The sequence below is a fragment of the Oxyura jamaicensis genome, chromosome 12 (assembly GCF_011077185.1).
Source record: "Oxyura jamaicensis isolate SHBP4307 breed ruddy duck chromosome 12, BPBGC_Ojam_1.0, whole genome shotgun sequence".
In the NCBI taxonomy this organism is placed as follows: Eukaryota; Metazoa; Chordata; class Aves; order Anseriformes; family Anatidae; genus Oxyura; species Oxyura jamaicensis.
The window spans coordinates 14,358,681-14,385,681 of record NC_048904.1 but is presented as its reverse complement, the minus strand read 5'-3'; the positions used below and the strand labels follow the sequence as shown (position 1 = coordinate 14,385,681).

The following is a 27,001-nucleotide window of genomic DNA, read 5'->3' as shown; positions in this document are numbered from 1 at the left end:
CTGTTCTTCTGAACTGCATGGTGAAGATCCTAAGAAGTGCAAGTGTGATGTTTCCAGTTACGGACTAACCTCTTGTTGGGATGTTTTTTGCTGACCCCTACAGTCCACGGCTTTTGGGCCTTGACACAGAAAAGTCTGTGTCTGTAAAACAAAGTTTGTCCTAATTAATGTGATTTTTTTAACTCATGTTGTTCATACAAATGCCAAACATTCTTTTAGGTCCGACTGAGTTGTTGATCTAATTTATATCTTTGTGGTGGAGAGCACCACAGGTGTTTTTGTCTTATATAATTTGCATTCATTTTGACTGTTTGTCTGTTCACATTCACATAACGTCCTTTGTTCTTGCACTTGAGAGAGAGAAAAGCAGAGTTACCCCTCCTTTCCTCATCTCGGTTTTCTCTTCAAAGAGAGTCACAGCCCCTCCAGATTTCCCTCATCCACAACATGATCCTGCCTTTCTCCCTGTCCCGTTTCTTTTTCAAAAGGAGGGTGACCCCACCAGGCTGCAGCACTCCAGCTGAAGGCCTCCATTTGCTTTGCCTCACAGCATCATAATATTTTCAGGATTATTTTCAAACCCACATTCTTCAAACGGCCCGGTACCTCCCTTTATCCACTGCAGCATGCTGAGCGGAGCTTTTCACCCAGCCGTCCACAATGCCATTCAGGCCTTTTTCCCCTGAGTGGTTACGCTCGCTGGAGGACCCACTTGCTTTGTAGGCCTTGTTCCCACTGGCAGCCATGAGCAGCGCTGACTTTGCTGCTCCGGGGAAGCAATTAGCCTCGCGCCTTGTTCTGAGAAAGATGTCAGGCCCCAACGCAACCCCCCTGGCCCTGAGATGCCAAAGAGTTGGCCGTGCCAATGTGCTCGGATTCCCGGTCCAGCAGGAAGCCATCACCCAGGGTAAGCTCCTGAAATCCCAGGAATGCGGGCCAGCAGCAGCGGGCGCGGGGCAGCAATTTCCTCTGGCTGGCCGCCACCGGCGCTTTGAGGCGGCCAAACTTCAAAGGGACGCTCGGGGTGCCTGGAGCGGCCGAGATGACGCGTGTCCGATCGGGCCACATTGGGATTTCTTTTTAATGAAATAAAGAAATTGGGAGCGTGTTAAGCCCCTGATTTAGCTGTTCAAATGGGTGCAAACCTGTCTGTGGAGAGAGAAGTAAGTCTCCGAGGAGCATTTCTACACAAAAACACCCATGCTTAGCCGCCCTTTTGAGAAGCGGCTTTGTACGCTGCCAGGCGCGCACAATGCTCACTTTCTATTGCAAGTGTTGAGCTGGCAGCCAGCCGGCGCTCCTCATTGCACCACTTGTGTCGAAGGGAGAGCTGGAAATCGCTCCCAAGCCCCAAACTGCTGGATGGGCAGCTGAAGCCATGGGAATCCATCCTGGCCCTATTGAGGCCAGTGGCAAAGTGCCCGTGGACTTCAGCCAAGCCAAGGCTTCATCCACTGAGAGCAAGGAGGGGAAGAGCCATGAATTACAACAGCACCGCACAAAGATTATGTGCCTTTTGATGAAAAAGAGTTAGAAATCAAAGTACAAAGTATCCCAAACACCCTGAGTGGCTGCTGCCTCGCAGAGAGATGAGGTTTAATGCAAAACCATGATCTGTGTGCTTGCCCGGCCTGCCTTGCAGTGGGGATGCCTGTATGATGCCCAGAGCTTGGGCATCCAACTTCATAATCCACTTCTCTAACAACACCCTGTGTGCAGCACTTGCTTCTTTTCTTCAGGTTTTGCTTAAATACATTTTTTCCAAGAGTTAGAGACCAGCGTTGCTCAGTTAATTTAGGTAACTAATAACAGGTTCCTGCCAGAGAAAGCATGAATGTAATTCAATAAAGGATGCATTAAATATTGTTGATGAATTAGGACAAACTCCCAAATCTACTGATGTTAATCTTAGGCTTTGGAGGAGACAATGAAATAATTTTTGAAATCCTTTATCAGAGGGTAGTAGTGTCAAGAATATTTTGGTGGCAGGAAAAAAAAACAACAAACTACTTTGTTGACTCTGCAGTGAAGTTGAGTATCTGGAATATAACATTATAGTCTGGCTGGCGTTTGGCAGGAGCACGGAGGCGATGGAAGCACAGCAAATAACAAGGATGAATGCTGCCATTCGTAAAAGAGCGTGCTTGCGTAAAGGTTAATGGATTTAAAGGAGATTCATCTCACTGCAGGACAGTGGAGACTAATAAACTTGCTCCAGGCAAGGTCACCTCTGAGAGAGAAAGTGTTGGAAGAGGAATGGGCGTAGGAGGGAGAGGGCATCATTCTGGTGTGAAGACAGTTATGGCTCTGCTGTGCTTTCCTTCACACACAGACACACATCCCACAGTGCCAGGGGTAAGCCACCTCAGAGGACACGTGAGGAAGCACGAGGAGAAAACTGTGAATGCTGTGTAGTTTTCGAAGAATATTATGTGGTTCGCTGGCTGAGGGGGATGCCCTGCTTTGGGGGGTAAGGAGTGAGAGGAAAAGCACAGCTATGATCGGAAGGGATTACTTGCCTCTCGGAGCCTTTTAGTTTCTTTGATTTGCCAAGCACTTCCATTGGTATTCATCCACACTGCTCCACTGAAGTCACTGCTGTCGCATTGATTTACCCCAGCTGGAGACTGCCCGATCATTTCCTCTCTGCACAGAATGGAAGCAGAAAGTCCTGCAACAACCACTGTCGTGATATGTGATGCACGTTTGGTCTGTTGTCTTGGCACAGTCAAACTGACCTACCTACAGTGCTGCCTACTGCATACAGTCTCACCAGTAAGCAAAAAATCAGGGCATCTTTACCACAGCCTGATGGTAGCAATTGATGAACCATTTTATGTAAAACTTTCTGAAGCCTTGAAACAGCACACCTCATGTGGAAATGTCAGGAAGCCTAGCGGCTGGCAGTATGGCTCTGACAGTGGAGTATTGTAGGGTTAACCTCAGCAAAAACTTGTTGCTGGTTTGCTCATCAGATCAGTCCACCAGCAATTCTAAGCTGGTTTACCTGCACAGCTGCAAACTCATTTATTGTTCTCTTTCCTTAAATGACTGCAAGATGGGAACTGATAATGGAGTTCTGTTCTGCACAACCCCATGAACAACAGCACAGCAGATAGAGGAGCCTGAGACTATATGAACTAATCTCAAAATAATAAACTGTACTAAAACTACAAAGAAAAGCTAGTCTCAGTGATGCGTGTAGTCATTTCCACACTGACTTTTAGGAGAAAGGTTGCACTTCTGCCATGCTTTTGTTACCCAGTAAAACCCACTTTATGAACAATTTTTAACATTGTTGATTTTAACGCTTGCAGGTTGTTCTCCACCCTACTCCCAACAGCCCAAAGCAATCAGAGTGGCACAAAATGACAGTTTCCAAAAACTGCCCAGATCAGGATCTGAAGATCAAGCTTGCTGTACGAATGGATAAACCTCAAAACATGAAGCACTCTGGGTAAGTGTCTGGATCTGAACTCAATTTGTTTTGCACGTGCATTATAAAATTTCTTTTTTTTTTAATCTGGAAGAGGAACTCTATTTTTTTCTCAAGATCACAAGAGGTCGAAATAAATTTAAATATAGAATCGGCATTAGTTCAGTCATTTATAATGCATTTGCCATATTCTTAGCTAGTCTTCTTAATGCATGTCAGTCAAACAATTTAAATTTTAAACAGCATTCCCCAGGAAATTGCTGGGTTGTTTTCTTCCTGTAAGGAAATAAGAAACAAACTGCCTGCCCCCTTCATTGATAGATTGGTATAATTTCCTAAGTTAGTCTGTGTTTCCCTGTATTGACTTCTCAGAACTAAAAAATCAGTGCACCTTCCGCTTGAAATAAACTCCAAAGTGATCATCATTATTTATACAGGGATGCACAGTACAACTGAACAGCGGTTGCCTGCAGCAGGTCAAGGGAGTGTAAGTAGGACTAATGACGTGGGATGTTAAAAGGGAAACCTCTCCCCTCCATATGTCAGTATCAGAGGATTTGGGGCCAGGGGATCCCAAACTGCCTCCCCTGGCCTCCTGCTTTATTCCATGCAGGGGCAGAAGAGGTGGTGACATTGTAGAGCAGAAAGGAAATTTTAAAATTCAGGGTTATGTAATTCCTGTGCACTTCAACATGTCCTGAGTTGGCCAAAAGGGAAGCATTCCTATCTTTCCCTGGTGCCCAGAAGCAAACGCTGGTATATGCTTTTCACTGGTGATGCAATTACAAATTAGATCATCCTTGGGAAGATCTAGCTAATGCCATTGGCAAGGCTTTTCTCTGTTTACTCTTCAGAGCTGAGGATGTGATAAAAAATAGAAACTATCTAGGAAAGTCACTGTTTTGATTAACTCTTTCTCCAGTATGTTTTTGGTGCTATAAAAGTAACTGCTTCATTTTTGTTTTCAGAATGTTTTGTTAGATTCCATCCATTATTAGACGGATTAAAACACTCTTTTTTCTTTTATTTCATTTTCCTCATCTTCCTGTCTTCTCTGCTAATGAGACCAGAGCCAAGAGCCAGATTTGGTCAGTTTAATTTTTCCACCGTGAACACAGGCACCAAAAGCAAAAAAGAACAGTTCACCCATCATACCTGTTTCTTTGAGCACATCTGATAGCAATAGGGCTGAGCACTCCTGACTTTTCTCACATTATTTTAGACTAACATTTAATTAGCAAGATGGTGCTGAAAGCTACGTGGGTTGTACTATTAGCTTGCTTTTGTAACTTAAGTTATTTTTCTGCTGGGTTTAGTGGCAATAGTAAGACAGACAATTATTTCCCTGTTCTTGATCTCTAAGCCAAGGACTCAGTGCCCACATTAGCACAATACTTGGAGTTTTGTGGCTTGAACATTCACTAAGACTATGTACATATGTTGGATCTCTTCCTGCATAAAAAACACTAGCATAACCAAAAAGGAATTGTTTTTCTATTTATTGAGCCAGAACCAAAGTAATTATAATGATACATAAAACGTATTAGTGCTGAACAATGTCTTTGTAATTACTATTACTCTGGTGCTGCTGCTGTTTTTGCCAGTGTTTGTATTACAGTGTCACTGCAGCTGCTTCATCACAGAGATTAAATGCTAATTTTGACATTAATTTTAAAAGTTAATTCTTCCTTTGTAAAACACAATAAATTCACTCCTCCTTAGAAATTATTCAGTTTGCTCGCAGCCAAGTGATTTCAAGGAATTCATCTTCAGCTGTTCAGCGAAGTGACCTGCTTTAGTCAGTCTGCTGTGTGCTGGGGTCCTTGGCGCTGGTTTTGCTGCAGTAAGGTGCCCTCTGCTTGACACCTCCCCTCAGCCAAATGGTTTTGTGAAGGCTTAAAGCAACACTTGGGCTTCCTTCACTCAATTCTTCCATTGAAAATGTATTCTGCGCCCATCTGACCACATAGTGGCTATTCACTGGCATTAAAGGGCTTCTGAATTCTGAGCAAGCTGTAAGAGACAAAAAAGAAGAGAAAAATAATACTGTGTAACATCAGGACTCTGGGAGTTTTTTATGTCTCTTTCTTTACAGGTTATTCGTTCAGGCTAGAAGTAAACACATTCAGTAATGCTGCCAAGCTTGAGAGTCTTGTAATTACTCCTGCTTCTGCATTAACTTCAGTTTCAAGCTATAAAGAAAAGATACCGTAAACAACATCTTGTCACTTGTGTACTGAATTCACCGATTCTTTTCTCCTAGATATTTATGGGCCATTGGTAAAAACGTTTGGAAGAGATGGAAGAAACGATTCTTTGTCCTGGTCCAGGTAACAGATTTAACTAGATGTGATCTTAAATTACAACAAGAAATAATTAATTCTTACTTGTTTGCTGTTTGTTTATCCTGACCATTTTCACTGCTGTGTAACTGATGCAGAACTGTGGTTTAGCGTAGGTTCTTTGTTAAGTCATAGATCCTTTTTCTTTTAAGTATGTACATCTCAAGGACAACCGAGTTCCAATCTCTGTTTAGGAGTTTCTTGATGCAACGCAACACTCTGTGAAACGGAGAAACAATTTTAGTGAGAAATTTAGTGAGATGAGGAGGAAACTATGTCTTGGCTGGAGGTACTTGGGTGTGAATGCTCTCTTTTGAGCCTCCAGGTAAAATTTCAAGTCCCTTGAAGTCTACAGAAGTTCAGTCATTGACTACATCAGAAGTCAATATTTCATTCTTGATGGTTATCTCGTCCTCATATTCATACATTCATTGCTGCCTCTCATTGTCTGCAGCTGTCATTGATCATTTTTTACAATGTCTTTCTCCCTTTTTTTCTCTCTTCTCTGTTTTCTGGGATTTGGGTTGTGGTTTGTTTTTTTTATTTTTATTTTTACTTTCTTCCCTCCCAGTTCCAGTAGACCTGTATATTTGACCCTGCTTAATAATTTCAAGTAAACAAGCAGAAGATGTCTTATATGAGCTAAAAGGGTCTGGTCAGTACTTGGCATGTTGGATCTTCCTTCACCTTCCCAAGGGCAGCTGAAAGCACTGCGTGAATCACAGAAGTGTGGGCCCCTGGTTTGGGTGGCTCCGTCTTCACATCAGCCAGGGTACTCTGGGGTCCTTCTCTCCCTCCCTCCTCTCTGAGTTCCCCAGGGCATATTGTCTTCAAGTTTGTGAAATAAAAACTTTGTGCAGAGTCCTGTTATTCCTGATGGAATACCGTGGGATCCGTGCATAAGATCAGGGAAGGTGCAAGCCAGATGTACCAGGCTCCACATTTCGGATGAAGTGTCCTTGTGTGCTGATTTTCCTGTGCTGGTAAAATGGAATCCACATAGTCCATCTTCCCCGGTACATAGCTGGCTTCTCACTTCTCTTGTCCTGAACCACCTGGTGCAAACTGGTGAGTTTGAGTGGAGTTAGTTTTAACTCCAAGTTCAGTTGTCTCAGGAGGAAGCTCAGTTGCAGTTTCTCCATCATTGCTGGCTTCCGTAGCCCTAATCCATGTGGCAGACAAGGAAATCCATCCTGGGGTGGCAAAAGGGATTTATGACTGCGTGACCCATTTGGACCAGCTGTGTACCTAGTCCAACAACCAAGTTCAATCAGCAAGGACAATTTAAGTGCTTGTTTTGTACTGCGGGTGGGGTCGAGATGGCCACAAAAGGGAGGGAGGTAGTGCAGAGAGCCACAGGAGATGCCCATATCTGCCCAGGAAGTGTGTCTAGGTTTAGGTAAAAATGATGGGTGTAGGGTTGTTGTAATCCATTCCCAGTGACACCTGGTTTGCAAATGGTCTCCATGCAGGGACCAGCTAGGTCCTGGGTGGGTGCTTGGCACCTCGTGGGGGAACCCAGCATCGCACAGGGCTAGACTGCTGGAAAGGGATCCCAGAGAGCCAGCAGAAGCCATAATTTAGGAGAAGCCTTCAGGAGTGTTGTACAATGACCCTGTTCTTGTGCAGGAGTTGAGGGATTGCTTGTCTCTATTAAGGTCTGTGCTGAAGTTAAAAGTGCTGTGACGGTGTGTGATGAGCTGTAAAGTAGCTGGTATGGCTTGTACCTGAGAGATAACTCATCTCCTTTAAACCAGGCTCTCAGGGCCTTTTCCCTGTGAGCGGGGGTTCTCCAGGGCAGAGCCCTTCTTCAGAGAGGGCCTGTGTGTGGCAGGACAATTCCTCTTTCATCAGATAGCTTCTCCCATAAATAAATATATCAGCACTCTCAGTGTGCGAGGGTTTGCAGGTTTGAGCATTAATGCCCATGTCTCTCTCAGGAGCCTTTTGTCCAGCCTTTCTGTGGGGCTGCAGTTACAGCTCTCATTTTTAGCTGCCATATATTTCTCAGCTTGCAGTGGAATTGAACTGCTCAGTTATTCCATGTTTTCTCCTGTTACTAGGTCTGTATTCGTCAGTTGGCATATACGAGCAGAATTTGGCCAGAAAAGCAGTTCATTTGAATAAGATGAGCAGACTTTTGCCCCCAGAGAGTCTCTGTAGCCCACCTCAGAAATTCCAGCTGCCGCTGCAGCTTCTCTGTTATGTTACCGTTTGCTCAACATTTGGTGCAATGTAAAGTGTTCTGCCGTACATCAAATATAAACAAGAAACACTCTCTATGCAGTCCCTCAGATGTAGTTTGAGCATATTGAACATGTCAGCAGGCAATAAAGATGGAATAAAAATACTTTGCTGTCCGTATGTTTGTCATTTGCTTTTTATGCAATGCAAAGGATGGGTGCTGATATGAACAGGGATTGGCAGCAAAGGTGTTGATGTCCAGAATGCTCTGAACTCTGCGGAAGCACAGACAGGGAATGACCCTGGCAGGAAGGTGAGCTGGCTTACTTACAGAAATAATGGTCGAGGAGCAGCCTGCATTTCAGGAGCTCAGGCATCAACACCAGGCTCCTGCTGGCACCAGAGCCAAGAGTTAGAGCCCATAAAGTGCCTGTGGGATGTTGTGGTCAGTGCGTGACACGGCCAAGAGGACAGGGATGTAAGTCTGGATGAATAAATGTTTTCTTTCCTATCCCTTGTCTCTGTCCCTTACCTGTAGCTTCTTCTGCTGCAGCTCCACCTCCTCTCCCCTCCCTCGCGGAGTAACCTCATCCTCCAGGTCCTGTGTCCTCAGATGGAGGCAGCTGGTCCAGCCTCGGTGCCTTCAGTGCTGTGCAGTAGTGTCTTGTGCCAGAGGTTAAGAAATTCATGGTAATAAATGCTCAGACTCTTCCTAGCCATCTAAACAAGGCTCAAAGGTGCCAAGCTGCATAGGCGGCACCGTGGAGGAAGGTGTTGATGGCAGTTTGGCTCTTTTCTGTCAGCGATGCCTCGCCGGGATGAACAGGGGCTTTGCACACATACATGGAAAAAGGAGCTCTACAGGGAGCGTTCCTACTGCGACTTGGCTTCTGTAAGCCCTGGAGAGAAGGGGAAAGGAGCAATAACTCACTTGTAATTTGGGTGGAATAATCCCTCGCACCTTCTGTGTCTGTGTGGCTGCGAAGGCAGTACAGGAGATGGTTTGTTTGGGTGTAGCGGGTGAGAGCAGTTCCTTTGTGCCACTCCTGGAGCTGGGCCCTACCTCTTCAGCACATGCCTTGCTGGGTGGGCTTCGTTCGCCCCCCGGTAAGGGTGGGCACCATGGAGCAGCTGGCAGAGCCGGTGCATGCGCTCCTCCAGCATGCACCCATGCGACTGAGGGTATAATTTCCTCTTTCGAATGAATCGCAGTCCTCTCTGTACGCTGCCCACCCTTCTCGTAGACACCCTTTGAGATGAGCAGCAGAAGAGCAGAATACTGATTAGATGTAAATTACATGGCAGAGACTCGTTACTTGCCTAATTTTAAATCCTGAGATATGCAGCGTGAAAGCGATGGCAGAATATGGCCCTGAGCTTGGATGGAAATGGTCCGCAGCATCGCAAGTGAGGAAAATGCTTCGTAAAGACAGCAGTCATGCCAGTGGCGGTGGTAAGCAAAAGCAGTGGGACAATTTAGGGCAGCGTTCTCTGTGACTGGTTAGGAAAGAAAATGTGCATCCAGCACAGATGTTATGATTGTTTCCTAAGTCGCTATATCAGCTGCCTGAGCACAAGATACAATTTTCAGCCAGTTTGGACCCTTGATCACACAGAAGCTGGGATTTCTGGGAGCTGACAGAGCCTGTATTAATTCTTTGCAAGGTCTAATGTCCTCTACTGGCAACAACACTACTGCTGCTTTTGGTGGGCTTGCCAGCTTTGCAATAGGAAATCTTTAATGATTCTTAAGGGCAAATGAATTAATTACATCGAGATTTCAGACTGAATCTGTTTTACTCTTGTCATAACCCCATTTCTGTGCTCTGGCAGCATATGGGAAGTAACACTCCATGGTACCTGGATGACATGTCTGCTGAGTAGCTTGAAGCAGTTTTCAGCTGATTGTGTCTGATGGTGTTTGCAGAATGCTGTTGGAAGCAGATCAGCTCTCTGCAGATTAAAACCAGTTGCAGTGTCTTCGCCTGGATCTATTGTTCTGGTGACAGACTCCCTGCACTCATTATAATTTAGACTAATGGTGACAGCTCCTGCTTTTAGCAAAACTCAGCTGACTCGGGATAAAATGAACTGAAGTAACTATCCAGTAACTCCAAATCACCAGCAGAACTGGAAAATAATTTGGCAGAATTGCAGTGTGCTACACCAGCAGTCCAAGATGGTAGTCCTCAGGTCAAGGTGAATGACCCATAGCTGGTCCCTGCCATCACATTAAATCATGTTTTCAGTTAGACCCTCGCTGAGAACTGGGCGTACGTGGTGGCTCCTGAGAAACCCATGAATGTTGATGATACCAAACGTTTGGTTACTGCTAGTTAAGCAGCTGCACAGCTGGCTCCACCTGGCTGAAGCAGAGCCTGCTGTCCCGTCTGCACGGGGCGAGCTGCTGCAGCAGGCACGGCTTCCCATCCCGCAGACCTGCCCGAGGAGAAAACACGCACACCTCCCGCTTGGAGGCTAGGACAACTGCTATGTGCAATTGTTTAGGGATGAACGGATGTGCTGAGATGTGAAAACTGTTGTTTTCACATTTGTTTCTTTAAGCCAGATCATTTCCTCTGCTCATTTGTGTCAGTAAAGGGCTCGGGAGGCAACATACAGCTGCAACCAGAGGACAAGAGCCTCCCATCAAAGTGGAAAGCTGTATTACAACTGGCAGTATCTTAGCACAGTTTCTCTCCCTTGGGACAAAATGCATGCTGTTAATCTAGGAAAGGTCCATTTAAGAATTTAACCCAAGCGGGGCGGTGTTATGTCAACACGGGGAAAGGGGGAAGCGAATGACTGAGCTGTGTGGTGCTCGGAGTGCGAGGGATGACAATTAACAGGTCTGAGCAGGATTCTCAGGCACGTGGTGCTGGCTAGGGCAGGAGTATTGGATGGAAAAACGGGGTTGAAGTCAGTACTGGTTAATACATATCTACTGTATGTATTAATCAGTCGGCTTATATAGCTGGTGACAGAATATGGTCAAGTGCCAAGAAAGTCAGATCTAATTTAGCAGTCTGGCAATAGTGAACTTTGGCATTTGTCTCCAGCTGTCTGTTTCCCCTTTTCTCAATTTCTTTGTCTTTTTCTCTTTTTTTCCCACTTTGTTCTTTCTGTTCTTCTGTCTCAGATTATTTTTCAAAGCATTTTCCCTTTTTTTGTAAGGAACCAGCCAGGGCAGCCTTGGATTATTTCCCTTCTTTTAGTTTCGCTCAGTTCAGCTTCCCTAGATGCTCCTTTCCTGGCCCTCATCTAGTCCCTGGATGAAATCCCAGTTGCTTTGAGAGTTTGTCCCTCCCTGGGCAGGGATTTCTCCTCTGTCTTCCTTCGGTTTCCTCTCTACTCGTGTTTTTTTCAATTACTCAAACCATTCATCTCGCCCATCCCATCTGCTCGCTCTCATACTCAGCTATGGTTCAGTGTGAACTCAGCAGGCTGTAAGATTAATTTCTGCTATTAACTGTTTCACGTGTCTGGCCACTTCTAAGCTGCTGCAGAAGGCAGGCCCTGTAACGCGCGGTATTTTAGAGGACTGATGAGAGGCAAGCTGCAATCTCCACTGGACCCTGCAGAACTGCTCAGCGGCAAAGCGAGATTGGGGCATACTTCCTAGGATCTCATTTTGTAGAATTTTTCGTTAACATCACTCATAAATGGAAGGAGCCACATCTCACTGGTAGCCAGGGCATCAGTTTGCTTCAGACCCCAAGCAGTAAAGCTCTAGGCTGCCAGATGTCAGCCCTTGAAGCTGCTAGCTCAAGTTGTTTCGGTGCAGGCACGCTGCATGGCAGAGCTGGCCCCTTTTCCAGAGGACATCAGCAGCAAATAGCTGTCTCCTCCCTCCAGCCTGATCTGAGCTTGCCTACTGCCAGGCTCGTGAGCGGCCTGTTGGGCAACCTGGGGCTTGGGCTTTGGGCTCGAGCTGCATTAGTGGAGCAGCAGTTGGATGTGATCCCAGAGGAGCCCTGGCCCAACACATGTTGTAGACTGGCCTGTAGGTTTCTGTTGGAGATTTCTTGTAGTAATGGCGTAGACCAGCATCTTCCAAGGAAACCACGTGAATGCTAGAGGAGGGAGCAGCTTGCTTTGCGCCTGTCCCAGCGTGGCTCTGCCAAAGTCTTTCATCCACATCTCTTCTGTAACTTCAACACAAGAGGTGTAAGCTTTGAAAAGCCTCTGTGTGTTTCCGTCTGTTATGGTTGTGTTGGTATGGTTGCCTTATTGATAGAGATCGATAATATTTGCTGGGTCCAAAGATGAGATGAGTTATTTGTACTTGAGGAGGAGCCTGAAACTCAGGCCTCATCTTCAGAGCAGTAGAAACTCTGACCTACTGAAAGGATTTTACGTGTTGCTAAAAGTTTATAGGATTAAAAAAGCATTCCTTCTATCAATGTTTTCCATCTATGTCAGCATATATTAGCAGCGAATCGTTTCAGGAACTGAATTTATCTTGCAGTCCCTAAGTTCAGGCTGCCTAAGGCAGAGAAACCAAACCCCTGCCATTCAGACGAAAGTCAGCAGGCTCTTGTTGTAAATAAAGCTCATTCAGGAGTTTGTCCAGGAGATGGCAGCAATATACTGCAAGTCTGAATGAGCGGGAGTCGCCTGAATGCTGTGCTGAGGGGCACTAGGTTATTTTTAGATTTCTTCGCGTTAATCTTTTTAATTTTTGTGTTGCCGGTGCGAGGGTACGCATTGAGGGTTCAGAGCATGCAGTGTGCACCGGTGTGCTCCTGCTATTGGTCTGTTACGTGTCAATCCTTCATCCGCGCTGGTCGCTCTGAGGAAGATGCAAGATGCTGAAAGCATCACTTTTAGTCCTACTCCCACAAACGTGTTAATGATAGGGTTTATTCTTAGGTGGTTTCTGGAGCTGTTCCTGGAGGAAGGCTCGGCGCAGGCAGGGGCTGCCGAGAGCAGGCTGGCAGCTAGCGGAGGCCCGTAGAGGGCAGCAAGATACCGAGCGCCGGCTGGGGATGCTGAGCCAATAGACGGCTCCCCCGATTTAAATAAATGACATTTTATTAGCGATAGATGCCACCAAAATATATGCTGGGTGTGCATTTATAACAGAATGGTTTCTCTGCGGTTTGGAGGCAAAATCCCCCAGCTGCTTGCTTGATGCAGGGAGAGCAGCTGCTCACGTGAAGCCCATCTTTCAGGATCTTTCCCGACTCCCCAAAAATGACGAGTACGATCCTCTGCCACCCACCCAAGTTTTAAAGATCCCTCAGAAGTCAAAGTTTCCTCCAGAGGTCAAGAAGATGTCCACCCTAATAAAATTACGTAAGGCGCCCGAGATGTGACACAACCTTCCCAAAGTCACTTGAAATCATTTGACAGTAAATTCCCCCGTGAGTTCCTAGCCTGGAGCACGGAGAATCCTCTCCTCCCCTCTCCTCTCTGGCCGGGCTCCTCGCCGCCCATCCAGATCGCGGCGCGGGGAGCGCGAGCGGGGCCTTGATGCGGGCTGATGGCCTCCCGACGGCGATGGGAGGGCCTGGCAGAGCCCCCGCAGCCGAGTCGGCTTCCGTCAAGAGCTTGACATTGAATGCATCGTGTCATGCAGATGGTACCTCAGAGGAGTGAGAGCTGCCATTTACAGCACTGATGACAACAACTGCCGAGATCAGTGGGATCTTAAGATTGCTTTAATATGACTGGCACCTAGCAATTTAGCTCGCATTGTTTGTGACAGGGTGTCACTCTTGCACTTGTCTGGGGATGAGTGATAGAGTTTTTTAAAGCGTGGTGCTCCCTCGTCGGGAGGAAATTAAACCCCTGTATGTACCGATGCGGGGAATTAGGTGCCTGCCTTGGCAGGGGATGTTAAGAGAGTGCTTTGAGAAAGCGTGGTAAAAGTTTAGTGTGTCTCATGAGCAATGACCATCAAAATGACCCCACACACCCCAGTCCCTGTAAATGCGCCGTCAGCGCGCCACGTCCGTAAGCAGCTTGGATTGCCTTGCCGTGGTCACCCGGTGCCATCTTAGCTTTGTGATTTCCTTCAGGTTAGTCAATATACGTTTGCTATGTGCAGCTACCGGGAGAAAAAAGCCGAACCTCAAGAGCTGCTGCAGCTCGACGGATACACTGTGGACTACACCGACCCGCAGCCAGGTAGGGCAGCCGGCCGCTTGCTGCCGCTCGCGCTCGCGGCGCTGAACGCAGCTCCCCAGCTGGGATCCTCCCTCCCTGCTTGCAGCTGAACTGTGATCAGCATTTATTGTAAATATGTTTGTGTTTAGACTGATCATTAGCTATGCATGACTTTACTATAAATAGATGGAAGGAGTTGCACAAGAGGAGGGAAAGACTCGTCTTTTCTGGGGAGCCTAAGTGAATTAGATGCGTACATCCCAGTGCAATTTGGCTGGGAACTGAATGCACAGATTGAGTGAAAATCCTAACCTCTGCCTCCAGATTATATTCCCTAAATAAAAGGTTAGCAGCTATGCCTGTCCTTATTGTCGAAAATATTTATGGGACCAGCCCAGCATTTTTGCCTGTCCCTTTTTCTCTCTGGTAGATGTATTTGAGGGGAAGGGGCAGGAAGGCCCCTGGTACCTGGAGGCTTGTGTACATGGTGCTGGGACACTCCTTCAAGTGGAGGAGCACTACGTTTCTTTTATTTCAATGGGGCAACACACTGAGCGTGTTGATCCTCGCCATGCCCTGGATAATGGTGTCCCCCAGAGGAGACGACGATAGACATAGTAGGTTTATGGTCAAGACCTTGATTCCAACTTTATTCTGATGGTGGGGAGATGGGAAGAAGGGCACTGAATCAGGGCAGAGATGGAAACGGGCATCCAACCAAGCAGCTCTTGTGCAGGGTGAACACTGGGTTCACTGGGGGGCACCCAAAGCGGTGGGGCTGTGGGTGGCTGGGGAATGCCCATCGCCAGATTAAAGTCTGGGGAAATCCAGTGCCACTTTCAAAGCCTGCCTTCCTCTCCTGGCAGGTTTGGAAGGTGGCAGAGCATTCTTCAACGCTGTGAAGGAAGGAGACACGGTGATTTTTGCAAGTGACGATGAGCAGGACCGCATCCTGTGGGTCCAAGCCATGTACCGAGCCACCGGCCAGTCTCACAAACCTGTGCCGCCTACCCAAGTGCAAAAGCTAAATGCTAAAGGAGGAAATGTTCCCCAGCTAGACGCCCCAATCTCTCAATTTTGTAAGTAAATAAGTTCTCCTAGAGAGCAGAAGTCTTTGATGGAAAGATTTTCTGCACTGATATAAATCAATATTCACGCACGTGTTTCTGACTCCAAAAGAGTTCTTTTTCATTATCATTAAGCTGCTTTTTACATCAGTGGATCCAGAACCAGTTAATGTGTGTGTTTAACACAACCAAGCCCAAGAAACAAAATTCCTTGGGGAAACTATCAATGATTATTTGAAAGTGCAATACTTGATAAATAAGAGACTGGGATCTGAGAACCCAAGACCCGACTTGCTTTCTGGAGACACCCATTTCACCCCCACACAATAAACTGCAGACCGAGATCAGAGCAATTCATTAGTGCCATTAGTTGTCTATCAAATGTATCACGTGCTCAGAACTACAGGTGCAAATCTTGCAAGTATGAAATGCACACACAAAAAAAGAGGTCTACTGTTGAATATTCAACTGTAGGAAAACATATGGTATTTTTAACAGGTTGCTTTGCAGGCCAGTTAGATGTGAATTTAAAGCAATCATCTTTTAAGTTGTAGTTATGCAGCATGTCCTGTGCAGTTATACCCAGTTCTGTTAATTTCAAATTTAGAGCAATTTCTTTTGTCTTGAAAATGTAGTTTGATTCTGAACCAGACAAATTCTCTTTGCTCATTTTTTTGGGGGGGTACCTCAGTAGCACATCTCAAATCCCTTTGTGGTGTAACATACAGCAGTTCTCATTCATTGCAGCAAAAGTGGGGAATCAGTGTGATAAAATAGAACTAAAATAAGGAAAAGTGTAAATATTAGTAAATTCTAATTATATCAGAATTTAACAATCAAAATAGTCTCTGTAAGGCTGTTATGATTTTTAATCCCTTGTTATAAGGAACTCAGAAACTCAACCCCTGGCCTACAAATATTAGAGAATCATTTTCATGGGTTTAACTTCTTCATGTCAATACTTATAAAAAATAACAATGCAAGACATACATCTGTACATCAATTTTACAGCAGAAAACCACTGTTGGCCCTTTTTGTGTGTGTATCCTCCACATGCCTGCTTATTTTGGACTCCTGTCTGCCTCATGTTGCTGCTGCTGTGAATGAGGATGTAGCATGATGCAGCTTGGTAGACACATAGGCAGTACTTCCATTTCAGTGCCCCTCATCCTGTTCGTCACATTCAAGTAACTGATTTGGGGAGAAAAAGTGTAAAGGATTGGGGTCTGGAGGGAAGAATGCCTCTTAGAAAGCCAAGATGGGAGGTAGGCATTGGCTTCCTACAAGTGGGTTGTTTTTACCTCTACCCAAAATGTTGAGTCAAAAAGTTGTAGGAAATACCAGGCACTTTTTGCAGGAGTTTATGGAATTTTCATTTTGCCAGACCCATACGTGGGATCTCCTGGGTGAAGAGGGGAGGCTCCTGTCGCAGACACATGGGAATTGCCTGGCAGCACCCACAGCAAAAAGCCTACCAGGATTTTGGGGAAGGAAAGTAGGTGCTCAGGGCCATGAGGTATTGTCACCCTGCACAGCCAAGTGCTGTGTGAGTGAGGAGAGCCAAGCCCAAACTTAGGTTCCCTGGGAGATTTCACCCCTGGACCTAAAGGGCATGTGGGGATCAGGATCTGACCTGTTTCCCTCACTCAATACCAGCTCCAAATCCAGATCATTCAGCCTCTTCATTGCCTCTTTCCATCAGCAATATGTCATCCTCACAAGCTGGGTGGCTTCAGGCTCCCCTTTTTGCTGGGAAACCCTTCCAGCTGTGTTGTGCCAAAGCATGGAAACCACTCAGCTCCTCACTCTGGTCATGACTTGCTTCTTCAGCATCCCCCAGGCTGGGCAAATAGTACGCTTGTTCCTCAGTATTCCTTCCTCCTCCTGCCTTGGATCAGGATCCCTGCGGAACCTCTAGGTGCACCAAGTCTTCATCCAGCAGGAGGAGGAGGGATGCATGCCGCAGTATCCCTTCATCTCAACAGCAAAGCCTGCTCGTTTTTCATATTTTAATGTATGTATGCAGCAATACCCATTGAAAAAAAGTCATTAGGCACAGCAGTTTAATAAGAAGCAGCAGAAGTGAATCATGCATGCCACACATGACGGCTTATCACGAGTCTTAAATACACAAATACACATCGCAGCTCCTTCAGTCTTGAAATTCAATCATATCAAGTATTGCATTTTTAAAGGGTCTTGGTTTGTTACTGTTTTTTGTTTTGTTGTTGGTTTTGCTTTTTTTTTCAATTATTTTTATTATTTGACCTGCAGAAAGGTAAGGACTTTTGCAAGACATTTTATTTATCTTTATGCGTGTCATATTTTTGTGCTTATTAGAGGCTATGGTAAATGAAGGATTTGCAAAGAAGTAAATGTTAAGCAGTTTGATGAGTAACCGTCGTTCCAGCATTCATGTTGTAGCAGTCCAAGATGGCACATGCGCATGCATGCACACGCAGAGAAAATCCAGCCCTCCACTCCTGTAACAGAGCTGTCTGTTAAACAAACTTGAGAAGAACGTATTTTGCTGTTTGAGAAACCTGGGAGCAATAGTGAATTCATTTGATTCCCCCCTCATTTGAATTAGTAAATACAAACTCAGAGCACTACTGAAATTCTCATCAGGTGTTCGATAGCAACACTTGTCTTGGAAGTAAGCAGACAGCTCCGAACAAGGGTGGAATATATTTTATTTGCATTTGAAGTACTGAAAAAATAGATCCTGCTATTCATTACTTTTTGTATGACTACAGTCGTTTTTATGTGGGTGAACAATCCCTGTTAGAGTGAAAAGTTTTGCTTTTTTATTTTGCTACAATTTGAAAGAAAAAATCCATTACCGCAAAGTTGTGCTTTTCTCCAATATTTGCGTTATAAAAGAGAAAAAAACCTGTTCTTGTTTACTGTTGACTCATGCACAGTATTATGGTCAATAATGCTGCCAATACATACTACACCTTTTGGCAATATTTAAGCTTCATAAAAGTGGTCACTTGTCTGAAAGCACCAATCTTTGTTCGTTCTGTGTTAGTGATGCATTGAACAAAATTCCCAAACATGCTCAACATCCATTTTTTTTTGAAACCGTTTTCTTTTTAACATGAAAGATTGGTCAGTAATTGTCTTACGTATCACTTGTGGTTATATTTTCATTTTTAATGTCTGTTTATATTTAATGACCGTTAATCACACCATATACAAAGAGTTGGTTGTTTTGCGAATTTGTGATGATTTGTTCCCCCATAATAAGTAGCTAGGTTTACTGAGCTTCATAAGAAAATTTCAGCTGTTTTTTTTTGTTGTTGTTGTTTGTTTGTGTTTTTTTTTTGTTGGTTTGGTTTCTTTAAGTTTCTTTTTCATTCTTTGCTTGAACCCAAATATTTAGCTGCTAGGTTAGGGCTCCTGTCTGCTTTCCTGAGCCTTGTTGCTAGTCTTTATGTTATTCTGGTTTGTTCCTTCTTACCCTGCTAACTTCTAGCTGGACTCAAGGGTAAGTGCTTCCCTGTAGCTAGCACAGCTCAGATAATCAGACTAGATTATCTGACATATGCAATGTGCTTTTTCTTAAATCTTTCTCATGTTTAGATTTTGTAGTACAAACTTTCCATGTTATTTTCCTGAATTTAGGTTTGAAATGTAAGTTTCCATACTGAAATTAGGATGCATGTGATGTTTGCATAATTGCCTTCTCTCCCTGGCTTTCACATTGGCATCAAGTGATCCTCTTAGTAAAGCCAATCATTAACATTTCTATTTTTCATTCCAAGATGTAAATATTAATTAACATCACAATAAAACTGTAAATAATACCTTCTTTTGTTTCATGGAATTTACATCTAGTTGACTGCTTACTGCCTGAAAACAGATCATTTTGCACTCTCACAATATCCTTTCCTTCCGTTCCGATGCCAAGCTTGGTGCAGTGCACCAGCGTGCGGGGCTAACCACGGACTCCTCAAAGCCTAGCAAGGTAGGGCAGGAGGCCCAACGAGGTCTAGACGAGGTGCAGGACTCCACAGAAGCCAAAAAATGCCCCTCCAGCTGCACGCATGCCTTGTGAGAGCAAGCCTGAGTCATCCAGGTTTGGTAGTTCCCTCTCACGTCAACACAGCAGGGGATGATTCTGGCAGCAAAATACGTCAGGCACGGAGGGGCTGCTGCTGATCCCCAGATAACTGTAAAAACATCTTTTAGTGGGAGTCTCAGCCACCAATCAAAGCAACGCTTGCTAAAAGACAAGGCAGAGGAATTATTATTTTGTCCTGTATCGTTACCTTTACCTACTGGGACACCTGCTTTCAAAAAGATAAAAGCACAAAGTCATGCTGTAAAAGAGCTTCCCTTTAGTCTTTGTTCAGGCGAAAACACGTACTTAAATACACAAATCCTTTATTGGTGCCAAAAGCTTGCTTCTCTAATACCTGGTGAGTGCCTGCTTTCCTTAGGAGGGAATAGCATCAGTGGGTCATGAGAGCTGGCAAATATGTATCCAGAGTATCTGAATGCAATTATGAGAAGGAACAGGTGGTGTCATCCCTCCTGGCCATCAGTCGAGACTCCTTTTTTCTCCTTTCGCCTTTTGTTTCTTTTTCTTCTTTTTTTTTCTGTGTGTGAGTATGTGCGTGTGTGAAACTATACCCCTGGGTAGCAGGCAGAATTCCTTCTCAGCAGACACTTCCTTTTTTCTTTCTTTTTTCTTTTCCTAAATGTTTGGATTTCCAAAGAGGATTCTTACCAGACTTTACCGCAAAAAGTTTAATTTGATGGAAATACAGATTTTTGCCACTTTGAAAGAAAGAAAGAAAGAGTGAACGAATGAATGAACTTGGGTCTGGCAACATTACATGTATTTGCACTACAATGCATTGCTATCCTGTTAGATTTTTTATTGGTTTTGTGCTTTAATTGCTTTATTTTTGTTAGATAGATAGAGATATCATGAGAACGCTGCTGTGTCTTCTGTATTGTCAACTTGCAGATGCTTCATTGCAGGAATGCAGAATTAAAATGTTAATTCAGTTCTCACACAACTTGCACGAATTTGAAATATAGCCTGTAAATCATTTCAACATGCTTTAAGAAGCATGGGGCTCTAACTTATGAAATATAAATTTGCAGGGTTCCACAGTCATCCAATTCAAAATATTTTTAAATAGTTATAAAAAAGCTGCAAAACAATGCTCTCTATTATAAATAGCTCTTCTAAAAATGTGCTTTTAACTTACTACACGAGGAATTATATAAGTGCGTAGTACAAATTCTTATTTATTTAACTACCCAACGTTAGGTAATGTAGGTTTCAATTCAGTGCACAGTGTGTCTGGTGATGTACAGGAAAATTCTTAGTCGTTTCTTAAAATTGCAACTCGAGCAGGAAGGAATTTGTTTGCAGCAGGGGAAAAGCAATAAAACAAAGGAACAAGCAGCCGATTAAATTTCAAGCTACCTTCTAAGACAGAACAAAATGAAAGAGGAGGCCGTAGGCACCCAGCTGAGGGGCGAGCTGAGCCGGCTGAGAGCCGGGGCTGCTGGCAGGGCGGCGGCGGTGGGATGCAGCTCACCGCGATGCTGCTCGCCGCGATGCCTCTTGCTGCGGTGCCGCTCGCCGAGCTGTGCGCAGGGGGCGCAGCCCGGGACATGCACGGTCCCCTTTTGGCGGTGGCAGTGCCATGGTGCACCCGAGGAGGGGACGGGTAAGTCACCGGCCGTGGTTGCCAGCAGCTCACTCGTAAGCAACGCTCTTGGCATTTTTAAGCTCAGCACGTTGTCTTTCCCCCAGAACACCGCTATCTGCTCGTAAAGCCTCTCACTCCATACAGCCAAACAAAGCGAGGTTCCAGGCTCTTGCCCTCCGTACGTCTTTCACAAGTTGCAGCCCGAGTGTGTAGCTAGCCCTGCGCAGTCAGCCAGAGCACGAGGGGACCTCGCCGCCCCTTAGTGCACCCAGTCAAGGGTGGGCACACCGCTGCCCCTCGCCCCTGGGACGGGAGAACTTCTCCCACTTGCCCGACCATGCCAGTGAAGACTTTTCTAGACGTATCTGTAAATGAATAGCTGCCATCAATCATTGTCATTCCTTTATTTCATGTCTCCTGATGAGGTTGACTAGTGTCATTGTTTGTTACTGTCCAAACCACATCTTCATTCTTGTAATGTCAAGCAGATATGACAAGCACACATTTTCCAGATGAGTAAGATACAAAGTCACCTTTTAATTTACACTTGTTTGGTTTTGGTTTTGTTTTTTTGGTTGTTTTTTTTTCTTTTTCTTTTTAATAAACAAACATGTCGTAAAATTTACTGGATTTTTAAGTTGCCTTTGGTACTAAAAGTCATTCATTAATGAAAAGAAAAAAAAATCTGGAGTAAAAAATTCTTACAATAAAATGGCTGCCCACAGCCTTTTATAACAAGAATTCTTTTATGGAGCTTGTCCCCCAATATTAACTTCATCACTCGCAGAGCAAAATCTGCCAAAATTATTACTCTAGCCAAAGAAATGCAGAGAGCAGTGAAATACATTTAAAAAACAAATTAACAAACAAACAAAAAACCAAGAATGAGATATTTGACCATTTTGTCTCTTCCTTTTTAAACAACAGCTAGATAAAGAGGAAGAGAGGACGTAGGACAAAATGGTGGGACAGTCCTTTGTTGTTCGTTGTTGTTGTTGTTGTTGTTGTTGAAGTCTTTGTGTTCCCGACACTGGCAAACCTTGAAGGGTCTGATTTCAAACACTTGCACAGGGTGCGTGTTTGACGGAGGGCTAGTTAATGGAGTCAGTGGAAAATGCAAACTGGATAAAGATGAACAAAATGAAAAAGGCAGTAGTTAAGAGCAGACAATAATGTCAGCCCCTGAGCGTAGCACAAAAGGCTGGAGTCTGTAGTTTTCAAGAAGAAAGGTTTGTGGAGTCTGTGCTGCCAATTTACCTCTCCTCGCAGCCTCCCTTCTGAGACCACCATCGAACACCTTTCAGCTGCACTTGTGTGCAGCTTGTCTAAATATGTAAGATAACTTCTGGAGGCCTGCAGCAGCATTTTGTCTGGGGCCTGAACAAAGAAGCACCAGCTAGCTTGGCACGGCACCTTGGAAAGGGATTGTAAGTTACTGGAGCATCATATAACTTTCTTTCTTTGGTCTCTCCTTTCTTTTTGACTGGAATAACAGAACAGGGTCAAAAAAGCAGCTGTATATGACTGAAACAATTAATTTAAAGTACTTACAAATTAGCTGTACAGTTTGGGTACAAATATTAGCCACTTGCACTTTGTACTTTATTTAAAATCCCATCAGACTGGGCAAGCCATTTTGAAAGAGGAAGATTATCTATAAAACTTTATATGCAGATGTCAGGAGTATTTTAAATCACAGATCAGCTGTCTGGAGTGGAGGAACAATGTATTTAGATCTATCCTTGTCTTTTTGTATTTTCTAGGAAGTTTAATGTTTTTGGTACCTAAATTGATACCTATTTTTGGTGCCTAATTTGGTACCTCTTTGATACCTAAATTTCATTTTAAAAAATGAGTCCCTTGGAAAAATCAAAACACAAAAATAAATTACAAATTATGTGTTTATCTTCTGATAATTAAGGGAAGCTAAGTTTAGCGTAGGATTGTCCTTTTTAACCCGCTCCTAGTTATTCGTAAGAATTTTAAGCCTCTAGACCAGTGCAGGTGTGACATTTAGGAGAAAAACGTGTGTCATCATCCCACAGGGACAGTTCCAGTTCCCGCCACACCTGCTTTATCCCAGTTGATTTGGAGGTGTGGGATCTGCAGCACTGGGCCGGTGTGGGGGGAACTGCAGCTGTTTGTCTTCCTTCCCATGTCAGAAAACCACACTTCAAATCACCAACCGAGCAGAACTCAGCTCGTACTTCCTTGAAAAGCATTTTGGCCATGCAGGCTCATGCGGTGCCATGCCCGGTTCCTCCCTCTTCGGTGGTTGTTCTGAGATGGGGAGGTTTGGGGAAATGGGTTTTCCAGCAGGTGCACGACACAGTGATGCCCACAAGTAAGATTTCCCCTGGGCACGGGCAGTCGTGCAGGCCAGTCAAGCGCCCTGCCAGTTCTCAGCAATTGCCAGGAAATTTTCCGTGCACCTGCCCTGGGCAGAGAGATTTTAGCAAGCACGAGCCAAAGCCTCTGCTCCACCAGCACCACAGAGCTTTGGCCTACTCACAGCACCCAGAGGTGTGCTGCGAGTCTGCCTTCTTCAGAGAGCACAAAGTGGGGAAAGTTGATTAGTTTGGAGTAAAAAAAAAATCATGCTTTCTCACACATCTGCTCAGAGAAGTTCACCAGCTAAAGGGCTAGGGGACTCTTCACGTTTCCAGCTGATTTACTCAAATCGTAGAGCCTTGCTTGCAGAGCAAGAGGATTGACAGTGTATCAGGGCTCCTAATTGAAAAGTAATAAAATCTCTGAGTGAAGCTGGCAAATTAAGGCCTCCAGCCAATTTGTCAGCTTGCAGTCAACTCAGAGGAACCCGGGAGAGCATCAATCCATTATCAGACTATTTTTAATATCTGCTAAAGCATTTTGTGGGTGCTAGGGATGGAGTCAGGAGCAGCAGAGATGAACTCTTTGGGAGCAAGCTCTATCAGATCGATCCTGGCCCAAAGGGACAGAGATAACAGGGCAGAAAGCTATCGAAATGGGCAGGATCCAGCCTGCTGCTGTGAGACCTGGGGCTGGGCGGGCTTCATGCCTTCCACCCAAGGGTGCCAGAGACTGTCTGTGCCGTAGTGGTGATGCTCTGGCCAGGGAGTTTGTCCCCGTCCCCAGAACCAGCCCTGGTGCTGCCATCTCGCTTGGCACCGCTGGCTGCTTTCCTGTCCCCGCGCTGAATGCACGGAGCTGCCGGCGGAGGCAAAGGGGGGGGATTTGGGGCCGGAGAGAGAGGCAGAGGGGAGGCCGGCAGGAGCCAGTGCATGAAGTGACGTAGGGGAACGGACCCTCGGAAAGTGTAGAACCCAGTTAAAAGAAAAATCTAATACACAGCATTTATTCAGCAGGGTTTTAATGAGGAAAATTGCCAGCCACTGCTGAATTAAGTATTGCTAGCAGCTAATTGAAATGTTACATGTTTTAATTTGTCTGATTTTCTTCCAGTGGGTGATGTTATTTATATGGTTTGTATATAGCTAACGACAGACTATACAGAAAATGCAAAGATTGCTTTCAATGATCAGCAATATGTGAGAGCAGAGACATGAACGAGGTATTTAGGAAGCCATGCCATCCTTCACAGATGAATATAAATAGTTAAATAAAACATACATAAAAGAATGCTACTCATTATCATTTAAAGCTCCTTTTATTCTTTTCTTTTTAATTAAGGATTTCTGTTTCTTCTGGTAAAGAGCGATTTTGTTTTAAAACAAATACAGTTACCTTTTAGTACTACTGCGGAAAACTGCATTTTTGTGTCCTTTCAGCCACATTGTTTCAAGGCCACCCAGTTCCCCTAGGAGGCTATAAACAGGGGAAGGATTTAAATCCCATTCTATTTGTCAAGGATTTGGCAAGAACCCATATAGTAGGAAGCTGAGCACGGACAAAACCGAGTGAAAGGTGTCTTTTAATTCCCTGGTCGCTGGTGGAACAAAGCCTGCTCCCAGCGGGGTCCCGGCTGGCCGCACCCAGGCTGCATCGGCGGCTTCATTGCAACTGGTGAATTTGGTGTATTTTTAGTTAACCATGTTGAGATTAATTAATTAGCCCCTAGAAGTTAGTGCCTGTAAACGTCACCCAAAGCAGAGATGTGTGAATACGGTGAGACTGTTAATTCACAAAAAAAAAAAAAAAATGGCAGCTCGTAATCCAAGCAGAGGAAATTGTGTCCCTGTCAGGATGACTGGCATTCCAGCGTGCTAGCAGGTTACCTCCTCAGTGATAACGAACCACACATCAATTTAACTTATTAGCAATGCTTAAAAGAGTGTCTTTTTATTTCTTGGAGGTAGTATTTAAAGTTGCCGTTAGAAAAAATTGCCCTGGGAGGCAAACATTGGCATTTGGATAAAGAACAATGTAAATGGTTTCATACCTAGAAAATCTAGTAAATTTAGAGAAAAATGCTACAGCTATAACTTCATTAGAATGGCAGAATCTATTATAATTAACCACAACTAACTAAATAGGAGCTAATTTACTTCTGTGAGCCAAAACTCTGTTAATTGATAGCGTATTGTAAGATACAGAGTAAGTTATTTGGTTTGTGTTCTGGTTTTAAGTACAGAATAAATGCACTATAACGAGCCGTTGACACGATGTTAATTCTAAAATCTTTTGCCTAAATGCAACAAGATCGTCCTTAACTGATGCAAGTTGACAATGGGAGGTGAAGATTGTATATGTAGCCTGCAAAGAGAAAAGTTAATGGCAATGTAGAGAAGAGGAGATATTTAGCTTTCATGCTTCATACTGTATATTTTTCTGTTGTATTTGTCAACTAAAATATGTTATATCTCTCTAAATGGTGTCTTTCTCTATATGTATAAATGAACAGATGCAGATAGAGCTCAAAAGCATGGCATGGATGAATTTATCTCTTCCAATCCCTGTAACTTTGACCACGCTTCACTCTTTGAGATGGTTCAGCGCCTCACTTTGGACCACAGACTTAATGATTCCTATTCTTGTCTGGCAAGTATATTCTTTGGTCTTTAGTGATATAAACACCAAGCAGCAAAGTCAAAGCTAGTGCGAGTGGGGGCTAATCCCCCTGTTGCTGGAAGATTGACTTCTGTTTACACCAGGTTTGAATTTGGGCCAGAGGTATTTTCTTTTTGAGAGGCTACCTCCAGTGATCTGACTGCTGTTCTTCTCCAGTAGCACTGTCTTTATCGTTTCTGTTTGCAATGTTTAAAATGTTTCTTCCTGCAAAGACAAACTCCTGTGTGGGGATGTGCAGTAGAGAGCAGAAGCAGTGTTTTGCAGCTTCCCACGCTGCCTTCCAGAGTCTTTTGGATGAAATTGCCGGGAAAAGATGAAGGTCTGGTACCACCTCCCATGTCAGTGGAGTCACAACAGGAATAACCATGACCCAGCTTTGTGTCTCTGTATGGGCAGGGAACCCGAGCAGGTAACAGGTGGGACTAGATGGATAACTGCAGGGATCCTGCAGTCAGTCCTTGCTCTCGCAGTCGCATGCCCATCCTGGTTAGTCCATGAGCACAGGCTGCAGCTCTCAGGCCACTGCCATACAACGTGCTCTGTATGGCGGTGGCACCGAGGTTCTCCAGGACATCTTGTAGTCTTTGGCTGGGGTGCAGTGCTTGGGGGCTGCAAGGCAGTGTGAGGATTTACATGACAAATAACCATTACCACTACAACTTGAACAATGAATTTCCAGCGGTTTTGGTGAGAAGGATGAAGAAACTCTTAGTTTTTGAGAAAATAACAGGATGAAACCTTTCTAGAGGGGTAGGATGAGGCCTGAAATGTACGTCCTGTCCTGAAAGGCATGGGTCAGATCCCGACCTGCTGCCCTCCTCATGCTGCACAGAAATCTCCACACTGGGGTGTCATCAGTGGCTTCTTCAGCAGAAGGACCACTCCATGCCAGTAGTCTCCACCTTTAGCCAGCTATGCAGTTCCTGGAGCTGGCCCTGTGTTGAGTGGCTTTCTGTTAAAAGTGGCAAAATGAGAACACAGCTGAGCCAGTAACCGTGTCAGGCTCCAACCTTGTCCTCCAAGTGCCCCTCCATCAGGGTGCTCCTCCCATCTGCCCAGCTCCTTGCACCGCACACAAGGGTTGATGTCAGAAAGAGATCACCAAGATCCTGTAAGTGCCAGCAGCAGCAGTGAGTTACCACCTTCCTAGCGAGAGGCAGGGCTAGGAGGAGC

General features: G+C 44.8%; 1 protein-coding gene across 17 annotated transcripts in view; it reads left to right on the top strand.

Moving 5' to 3' along the window:
• CADPS (calcium dependent secretion activator) overlaps positions 1-27,001 on the top strand; it is a 200,035-nt gene that overhangs the window by 92,749 nt on the left and 80,285 nt on the right. For 12 of the 17 annotated variants that reach the window (XM_035337802.1, XM_035337797.1, XM_035337801.1 and 9 more), the window contains exons 8-13: positions 3,318-3,457; positions 5,700-5,766; positions 13,986-14,094; positions 14,940-15,152; positions 18,622-18,633; positions 25,662-25,798. In XM_035337802.1, the coding sequence (XP_035193693.1) occupies positions 3,318-3,457; positions 5,700-5,766; positions 13,986-14,094; positions 14,940-15,152; positions 18,622-18,633; positions 25,662-25,798 (678 nt within the window). The remainder of the gene's footprint in view (positions 1-3,317; positions 3,458-5,699; positions 5,767-13,985; positions 14,095-14,939; positions 15,153-18,621; positions 18,634-25,661; positions 25,799-27,001) is intronic. The other 5 variants (XM_035337803.1, XM_035337795.1, XM_035337800.1 and 2 more) reach the window with 1 other exon arrangement.